Below are 10255 nucleotides of genomic sequence, written 5' to 3' on the forward strand. Positions count from 1 at the left end.
ATAGCACAGAAGAATTGTGATAAGGCTTTATTTCGTAGGCGCCTAAATTATGAAGACAGTGGAACAACAGGACTGAAAATGAACAAAAAGGAAAGCTTTAGCTTTGACGCAAAGAACTACATCAGTGCTTGACAAAACGGAGGATTCTTAATTTTTTAAAACGCTTCCTTTTAGCAGTGCCTAACCTTTTATTATCTATGACAACACATTAAGTGAGCAGCAGTACAAAGGATGCATGTGATTTCGAAATTCCACAAATGAGCCAACTGCAGTTGCCCGCGTATGTAGTATGGAGGCGTGACCAAAAAAAGGTTATAGAAAGCATTTGTCCGCATCAAAAGATACTCTCCCCATCTTCTACAGGGCAAGTTTTCTTAAGACAAGTTTCTCCCCTCTTGAAAGTGCCCCCAGCGACAAGAATTCATCTTGTCCAAGCCTAAGGCCGTGGCATTCGAGGTGTTGAATCACCGAGTACAGCGGTCGTGCGACAGCAATATTATTTGATGACGGAGATGCTAGGGGCGCAGGTGCCAAGGTAAACCTCTGGCAAAGATAACTGTGGTTATTCCTTAAGGCATAAGAAAGCGGGGTCAGTTCCAGTTCTAAAGGGACTGCGTTTTAAGTTTGAGGCAAACTTCAAGCCTGCCTATGTGACGCGTGCGCTCTCGTGGGTGGTTTTAATTATGAGAAATAGGGTTTGCGGCGTGATTCCTTCCAATCCGTAGATAGAAAGCATTCTCCCGCTCCCATCTCTTCCCGCTCTCCAGCTCGCAGCAACCCTAAGTCTCCCCTCTGCCCCTTCCCTCCCCCGCGGGATGCTCAGACTCCTGCGTTCAGCCATTCATCAACCGGTTCACACCGGCGGCGGCCGCCGCGGGTGACGTGCCCGGTGGGCGGGCCTCCGCCCGCGCTCGTCGGCTCTGAGCGCAGGGTTCCGGGCGGCGATTGGTGGCCGGGGGTTCGCACGTCGCGCGGCCTATAAAGACAAGGGCTTGTGACGCAAGGGCGCCGCGGCGCGCGTATTGGCTCCTTCGGCTGCGGGCCGGCTCGGCTACGCGCTCTCCTCCGAGCCGCTCACTGCATGGTAGAGACTGGTGCCCCCGCCGCCGCCTGCATCGCCGCCGCCGCCGCCCCGCGACGACCACCGCCGCCCCCTGCCCTGCAGCCACCGCCGCCGCCTGTGTCGCCGCCGCCTCGGGACCGGCTGTATGATTAGGCCACAATCTTCAATGAGTAAACATATTCCTGTGAGTAGCCGTCGCACCGCCGCCTTTCGGGCTGGGAATCTGCGGCCGGCCCCCCCGTCCCCGCCGTCGCCTTTGTTCGGAGCCTGGCGTCCGCTTCCCGTTACCCCAGGCTGCGGTTCCGGTGGGTCCCGGGTGGGATCGGGCGAGTTACGGCCCTGTGGCCGACTAGTGGAGGCCGGCTGCGGCGGGGAGGACGCCGGGGCCCGAGGGGCTGCGGGGTGGCAGTTGGCCCCCGGAGGCACCGGCTTCAATGCCCCTCCGGAGCTCGGAACGGCCAGGGCGGTGCGGTGCGGCCCGGCCTCTGCGGAGGGCGGTTTCGGCCACCGCAGCGGGCCGGGCGGGGCGGCACAAAAGCCGCTTTGTGACCGCCGCCTCCGCCCTTGGCCCTCCGGTCTGGCGCGCCCCGTCCGGGCTCGGCGGGCTCCGCGGCGTCCCGGGGCCCCTTTGTTCGGCGGAAGGAGAGTGGCCGCACTGGGAGCAGGAGACGTGGCCCGGGGTGGGGCGAGGGCTGCGCGTGTCACTGCGGAGCCGGATACGGGGAGGGCGCGGTGGCGGCGGGATTGCCACCAGATCCGGGCAGGCGTGGGGTAGGCGGGGCGGCCCGGCGTGGCTGGTAACGGTCTCGCCCCGAAGCTCTCGGAGCTCGGGGGCCGGCGCGGGACGGCAGCCTGGTGCAGCCACCCCTGTGCTCCGTGGCTGGGACCAGAGCCTTAGACAAAATGGCCTCGGCGCCCGCGCCTTCAGTCAGGCGCGACGCGAACCCGTGATTGCGGCGCGGAGAGAGGGGGCGCAGCGGGCGGGCCGGCGCGCGCTCCGCCGCGTACTCTGAGCGGCGGCCATCGAGGGCATCCCGCGAGCTGCTGCCCTGCCGGGGCCAGAGCGGGGTTCTGCTAGGTGGGAACAGCAGCTCCCTGCCCCGCCCTCCTCCGGCAGTCAGTCTCCACCTGGTAATTCGAGCTGTTCCGGATTTAGCGCCCCGCCTCAGGCTGTGGTTAATGGGAACAAGTTCAGTCTTGTCCGTTCCCTGGGCAAGTCGTCGAGAAATGGCCTGGGTGAAGCGCCTTGGAAACTGCCAGGGCTACTGTTACACCGAAACGAAGGAGTTCCCGGCTGGGCATCAGCGTGCATTTTCCTTGCCAATTTTGTAAGGGCCTTGGATGGCGCCTTCTAATCGGGGACTGTTTTAAAACTGTTCCTGAAATCCGTGGTGTAATGTGTTGTTGCTTCCTTGGTTCGTGGCAACAGTAGCCAAACCAGAGCCAGAATTGTGAGGTTTATCTTATGTCGGTGGAACACTCCACGATTCCAAGAGTGTTAAGTTGTTATTTACACCGTAGCTGGAACCGTTGACCTGCCTGGGGTTCAGATTTTGAGGCAGTGCTTCCTGTTACTCTTCATACGAATTTTGTTTGGTGGCGGTTAATCAGTTGAAAACTAGAAAGAAAGATAGATGATTCCCAATAGTATGCAACATTTTACACATGCTTTATTAGGTGCATTACCTATGATCTAGGTAGATGCCGAACAAACCAACGAATTATTTGAAATATCCATTATACAGATTGATTGGCTTGATTCTGCAGTCTGACAAACTTGACTTGAGCTTCTGCACAGAAATTGTTCTTTTCTCCTCTGCCCCATCATGCATGTGGTTATAAGGCAACTCATAATGTGGAAGGAAAAGTCCTTTTATTTCTGAACTGCCTGTCGTGAATGGTTTCTCCTGTGGGGAGGGTACTGGGCATGGGGGAGTGTCTTGGCCAGAAGAGAAAGATGTCAGTGGTCATCACTACTTAACTAGAAGTGTCCCCCCAGCCACTGGGTGGCTCCACTCAGTAAAAAAAAAAAGTTCAGGAAATGAATTCTTTCTGTATTGCGTTCTCTGCTTGCTGATGAAAAGTGCTCATGTGAGGGGATATGGCCACACTCGGCTATAGCCGACAGGAATTTTAGCTATTAAATATGGAAATAGTGGTGTGGAATACTGTCTCATAAATCAGCTTTCAACTGAAAAAAACGTAGTACCTAGAAATGAGAATACTGTGATACTTGTAAAGCTTTTTAAATTCATTGAATGTCATCAGAAAAGTGTTGGAATACACTCTTTGTTATATTTAAGGAGATAGTATTTAGGATTTGAGGTGAAAACGTAATGAAATAATTTTTTCCATATTACTGTAGTCTCTATTCACTGTAATACTGGTATCTCTAATGGCGATTTAGACAATCATTTTTTAACCTAGCTAGCAAGCAGGTGAAGTAACCTATGAAGGCTCATTTTAACAAACTTAATGAAAGTTTTCTTCCTTATGGGACCTTTTAATAAATGATTCCTAGTGCTAGTCCCTTTGTTTTGCCAAAAAAAATAGACTGGGTTTTTGACTTGATGTTTTTTGTCACGTAATAGATAACCATATGAGTTATTCTTCAAAATTTAGCTAAGTCGTTCTAGAAACTGTAGTGTGAGACTCTATTTAAAGGTGTAAAATGAAAATGGGAGCAGATAGTTTGAATTTAATTTTAAGTTTTTCAAATGCTAAAGCATAGAAACTAATGGAACTTTTTTAATGTTACAAGATTTTATTTTGTTTGATAATTTACCCATGGGAATTCATACAAAGTGTTTGAGGCAGTAGCTGTCACTTAGTCTTCTTGTTAAGCTGTTAATAATATTTTCCATTGTCCCCTCTCTCCTCCCAAATACACAAGAAGTACCTTATAAACTATTTGGAAGAAGAATAATTATTAACATTAGTGCCTTAGCATATATATTTTGAAAATTTCCTGTGAATATTCATGTAATGTTTGATATTGGCATAAGACTGGTTTAGTTCTTAAAGGGGAACTTGGGGGAAATATGAGTACATTTTTAATATATTGATGGCAGTAGTTACCTTGCTTTCAAAACCTGTAAAAGGAGTCTGAGATAATTTACATCACCCGCCACCTCCCCCTTGACATCCCTCTATCCTCTTTTCTTCTGTGAATAGATTTCAGTTTTAGATTAGATAAGTGAAGTTTTGGTTTTAAAATACAAAAGAATATTAAAAATTAGAAATATTTTCTTTTATAGTTATAAATGAGAATCTTTCCTTTTTAAGTTTATAAATATATATTCTTAGGATAACTTAATGAGTTGAATAATTTCAAGGGACTCATTTTCCTCATCTGTTAAATGGGAATGACAAATTAATAGATTGTTAAAGATAAAATGAGACTACTTTTTTTTTTTGAGACAGAGTCTCACTCTGTTGCCCTGGCTAGAGTGAGTGCCGAGGCGTCAGCCTAGCTCACAGCAACCTCAAACTCCTGGGCTCAAGCAATCCTCCTGCCTCAGCCTCCCAAGTAGCTGGGACTACAGGCATGCGCTACCATGCCCGGCTAATTTTTTCTATATATTTTTAGTTGTCCAGATAGTTTCTTTCTGTTTTTTAGTAGAGACAGGGTCTCGCTCTTGCTCGGGCTGGTCTGGAACGCCTGAGCTCAAACAATCCGCCCGCCTCGGCCTCCCAGAGAGCTAGGATTATAGGCGTGAGCCACCGTGCCCGGCCAAGAGACTACTTTTTTTAACTTCAGGGTATTTTTAAATTTAAAAAGGAAGGTGTGATAAAAAGTACAAAAGGAAAATGTTGATGGTAACTTCAAAATTTAGCTTTTAAAACCAAAATTTAGAGGGCAATCATTGAGAAATAATTACGTAAAGAAGTATTAGTTATTAGCTGGGCATGCTAGGCTCACACCTGTAATCCTAGCACCCTGGGAGGCCAAGGCAGGAGGATTGCTTGAGGTCAGGAGTTCAAGACCAGCCCTGAGCAAGAGTGGGGACCCTCCCCTCCCCCCCGTCTCTACTGAAAATAGAAAAAATTAGCTAGGCATGGTGGCAAGCACCTGTAGTCCCAGCTACTTGGGAGGCTGAGGCAGGAGGATCAATTGAGCTCGGGAGTTTGAGGTTGCAGTGAGCTGTGATGACTCACTGCGCCCCGGCCTGGGCAACAGAGTGAGATTCTGTCACCAAAAAAAAAAGGAGTATTACTTATCTTTGTAAAAATGCCATTTTAGCCAATATCTTCCTCTCCCATCAAACTGGCTTAATAGACAATATTAAGTTTGAAAGCAAAAACCGAAAAGGAACTTAAGTACTAACTATGCAAGGACTCATGACTTCAAAGTATTCATGAATTTTGTGTTAATGTGTAAAATGTTTTGTTAGTTGGAAAAATCAACAGCTGGTACATACAATTCGTAACAATATAGAGCAAACAACTATTAAAAGAGGAGTAATTAATAGAAGAAAATACATGTACGTAGGAATTTCACCAAATGTAACTGGTTTTCTTTGAGGAATCTTTGTAATAATAGATCAGTAATTTTCAGTTTAATCTACTTGCGACTGCTTGTTTCATGCTTATTGATTTAATTTGTGCTCAACCCTTGAATTTTGTGATACAAGTAAAAGTTGAAAAAGTGCCTTGGGCTCTAATTTGAAAAAATAGTTGTGCATTTAAATAGTGTAAAAGCATAGCATGTTCCTTTTGAATTGGAAAATAACTTTTTTTCTCTCTCTCTCTCTTTTTCTTTTAAACAGCAGTTCTGTGGTGTTCTTGGTCACACATTTATGGAGTTTCTGAAGGGCAGTGGAGATTACTGCCAGGCACAGCACGACCTCTATGCAGACAAGTGAACTGTAGAAATTCATTACTACTCCACCAAGAAGCCCCCATAAGAGTGGTTAACCTGGACACAGAAGTGTTGAATTGAAATCCACAGAGCATTTTACAAGAGTTCTGACCTGGATGGGGTAAACCTCAGTGCACTTCCTTTTTGTTGCCTCAGTATTACTGGATTGAAGAATTGCTGCTTCTTGTTAGGAGGTTCATTTCATTTACCGTTACTTCCAACTTCATACTCAAAGCACTGAGAATTTCAAGTGGAGTATATTGAAGTAGACTTCAGTTTCTTTGCATCATTTCTGTATTCAATTTTTTAAATTCTTTCATAACCCTGTTGAGTGTTTTTTAACTAAATTAACATGGCTCGAATGAACCGCCCAGCTCCTGTAGAAGTCACATACAAGAACATGAGATTTCTTATTACACACAATCCAACCAATGCGACCTTAAACAAATTTATAGAGGTAAGACTTGATAATTTTTAATATATTAAATTGCTTGCAGTTAAATAATGGGGTGTATATCTTATGAAATAAATGCTGTTTTGGAAAATATGAGATGATATACCTATAGTTCCAGTTCCCAGAAATAAAATATATATGTCTTCTTTAGAGATAAATTTTTTTATACATTTTGAGAAAGACATGTACTTGTTTGGCTTTGTGAGTTCATAGTTCTTCATGCATCTGAGTTTAATTTAAATCCATATATGGACAGTATAAATAGAGTATAACTTTCACTTACTTTGTAAGAAATTTACAGGAAGAAGGCTGCTGTTGATAGATTTTTCATATATATGCTTAGCCTAATGCCTAATACCATAAAGTTAGTTTAAGCCTTGGACCTCATTTGATGCTTAAAATCAATTTTCAGCTACTGATTGTGTTTCTTCCTAATAATGGCTACATAGCCAAAACTGTCTCACTGTTTACCTCACTTTTTACTAGGAGGAAGAAATGTAACGAATGATGAATATATGTGAACACATACACATTTTATTCATCAATATCTATAAGTGTTCAGAAACAGCAAATAGGTCTCTCAGATCTTAGGGAAATACTTCAGTAGTACTTTTGTTTGATTACCATGTAAACAGTTTTTAAATCTCAGGAGATTTAAAATTAATAATGCATTTTAAAGCCTATAGTTTTAAATTTGTGGGGTTTTTACTGCATTTTTCAGGATTTGAGTCTGAATATACTTTTAAGACCTTATACTATATACTTCAAATGAGTAAAAGTTTGAGGAGTTAGTGTAATTGTGTCAAACCAGATTACTTACTGGATTATAAATTATTCCTTTGGTTATATATACCTTTGCCCTTATTGCTTTTACCCCTCTTAGTGTTTCATCCCATTCTATCCAGAGTTACCATGACTATAAACAACTTCTGTATGTGAAGGGCCACAGGATTTAAAGAAAAAAAAACTTTTCTAATTTATTAAAAATATGTAGGGCCAGGCACAATGGCTTCATGCCTGTAATCCCAGCACTTTGGGAGACTGAGGTAGAAGAATCACCTGAGGCCAGGAGTTTGAGACCAGCCTGGGCAACATATCAAGATCTCATCTCTACAAAAAATAAAATTAGCCAGGCATGGTGGCACATGCCTTTAGTCCCAGCTCCTCAGGAGATTGAGGCCGGAAGATTGCTAGAGCCCAGGAATTCGAGATTACAGTGAGCTGTGGTCACATCACTGCACTCTAGCCTAGCTGACAGAGTGAGACCTTGTCTCCAAAACCTAATGAAATATATACAGTATTTAATATTCCCTTTTCCTTTTATACTATTCTAGTATTCATTTAAAACAAGATTTGTTTCCATGTTTACATGTACATAGGTTCTACCATTTTCTTCATGATTTTCTGTTAACCAGCACACCTGCTGATCAGAGAAGATCGAAATAGCTAATATTGAGCAATAGTGATGTGGTTGTGAAGACTTAATTTTAAGTTTTTTTAATTTGTTTTATCTAGGAACTTAAGAAATACGGAGTTACCACAATAGTAAGAGTATGTGAAGCAACTTATGACACTGCTCTTGTGGAGAAAGAAGGTATCCATGTTCTTGTAAGTATTTAACAGTTCCTGTGTGTTTATGATAGTGTGCTATAGAAGTTTATTCAAATAAACCACAGACCTCAAAACTTAGTTTTTTAAGTTAAGATATTATACAGTATCTTAATTTCCAAATAAAGGTGAAAGATAAGCAAAGGTTTGAAGTAAAGAAATATCTTTGTAAAGATTGAGCATTTAGTCACATTTCATTGACAGTGGGGTCTAATAAGATTCGATTAAACATATTAAGATAAAAATGCTTTTGAAAACATTTAGATGTTAGGAATTTAGAATTATTTGTATAGTATTTATATTAAAGATCTATGATATTTCATTCTTTTGATTTAGGACTGGCCTTTTGATGATGGTGCACCACCATCTAACCAGATTGTTGATGACTGGTTAAGTCTTGTAAAAATCAAGTTTCGTGAAGAACCTGGTTGTTGTATTGCTGTTCATTGTGTTGCAGGCCTTGGGAGGTAAGACAATTTTATTAATTTGGTTCTTCATAATCTGGGTTGATACGAAAATACTGACACTTTATAAATTCTTCTAATTTTTAACATAAAGTCAATATTACGGGGGTTACTTAAATAGGAAGTATGATAGATAATACTTCTGGATTGGGGAACATTTGGGATAATGAATTTACCAGAGTTTAGTTTTGAAAAAATGATTTATCAAAATTCTTGCCTTCCAGAGCTCCAGTGCTTGTTGCTCTCGCATTAATCGAAGGTGGAATGAAATACGAAGATGCAGTACAATTCATAAGACAGTAAGTAGTGGATTCTCTTTTCATTTGCACTCTTGTTTCCTTGTTAAATATCAGTGAGTTTAAGTATATTACTAATAGCCCATCTGACCATTATGATTATTTTTTAAGATAGTATTAAAACCAGGAAATACCTTTTTTTTACATTTCACGCAGGTGCTTATATTACTAAGATTCTAATTCAACAATATCCTTTGAATTATTATTTTGCTTTAAATTCTTGATTGAATATGTTGCTTGTTGATTTGCATTTTTATTGAGGTATAAGTAAAATACAATAAAAATGCACAGGTCTTGAAGGGAGATCAGTTAATAACACCCAAATAAAATAACTACCGAATACAATGTATATAATATTTTGAGTGCTCCAGGACATACCTTTGTGGCTTTTGTAGTCGTCATCTCTGCCACCAAAGGCAACCTCTTTGTGACTTCTATCACCATAAATTAGTTTTGTCTTTTCTTGAACTTCATATAAATAGATATGTGAATTTTGAGTCATAACCACCACTCAAAAGAAGATTTAGAAAATTAACTTTTTACTGTTCTTTTTCCATTTGTACATGTATGCCTATCCATACTCCTTTCTGCATTAGGTCATAGCCTAATAATTAAAAGATTAAATTGCCACAAGAGAGGTGATGATTGTCTGTAACACACTAAACATTACTGTGGGGGATTCTGCTTTAATTGCTTCATCTTTTCTTCCCCCCTCAGAAAGCGGCGTGGAGCTTTTAACAGCAAGCAACTTTTGTATTTGGAGAAATATCGTCCTAAGATGCGGCTGCGCTTCAAAGACTCCAATGGTCATAGAAACAACTGTTGCATTCAATAAAACTGGGGTGCCTGATGTTATTGCCTTGGAAGTAAAATTTGACACAGGACCTAATATGTCATATGTATTAGCCAACATGTTGGCTTGGTGAATAAGTCTAATGAAACTTCCATAAGAGTATTGTAAAGCAGTTTTCCCAGGCCACAAGTTTAACAGAATTGCAGCCTACGTGTCTGGGTTACAGTTAGCCTTTTTGGACACTTAGCAAAAGATTCTTGCTGTTCAGCATTTAAAATGTGCTTATCATTTGTACCAATTGACCTTTCCTGAAATCATGCAGTATTGAGTTATGTCTTGTTTAAATCTATTCCCATGCCAGAATCTTATCAATATATAAGAAATTTAGAAAGATTAGGTGCCAAAATACCCAGCACAATACTTGTATATTTTTAGTATCGTACAGAACTAAAATCCCAGGAACTATGAACACTCTAGACCTTATATGGTTTATCCATTTCAGACATTGAAAGTAGGGCCTACATGGTTATTTGCCTGCTCACTTTGTGTTTACATCTCCCACATTTATACCAGTATACATCAGGTTTGCTTAACCATTGATTTTTTTTATTATTATTTTTACCAAGTCTTACAGTGATTATTTAATGTCTTTCTGTAAATCTCATTTTGTGCTGTTATGAAAAACCTCCATTTTGAAAATCTACATTGTACAGAAG

The 10255-nt window shown here is 41.8% G+C and overlaps 1 protein-coding gene across 1 annotated transcript; it reads left to right on the plus strand.

The window, feature by feature from the left end:
- Nucleotides 1–548: 548 nt before the first annotated feature.
- PTP4A1 (protein tyrosine phosphatase type IVA, member 1) lies at nucleotides 549–10240 on the plus strand. The gene is made up of 6 exons (XM_012650279.1): nucleotides 549–1247; nucleotides 5833–6381; nucleotides 7894–7986; nucleotides 8323–8453; nucleotides 8675–8749; nucleotides 9464–10240. The coding sequence occupies exons 2-6, from the start codon at nucleotides 6277–6279 to the stop codon at nucleotides 9579–9581; spliced, it is 522 nt and encodes a 173-aa protein (XP_012505733.1). The 5' UTR covers nucleotides 549–1247; nucleotides 5833–6276; the 3' UTR covers nucleotides 9582–10240.
- Nucleotides 10241–10255: the final 15 nt, after the last annotated feature.

This window comes from Propithecus coquereli, unplaced genomic scaffold, assembly GCF_000956105.1.
Source record: "Propithecus coquereli isolate 6110/MARCELLA unplaced genomic scaffold, Pcoq_1.0 Scaffold317, whole genome shotgun sequence".
Classification (NCBI taxonomy): Eukaryota; Metazoa; Chordata; class Mammalia; order Primates; family Indriidae; genus Propithecus; species Propithecus coquereli.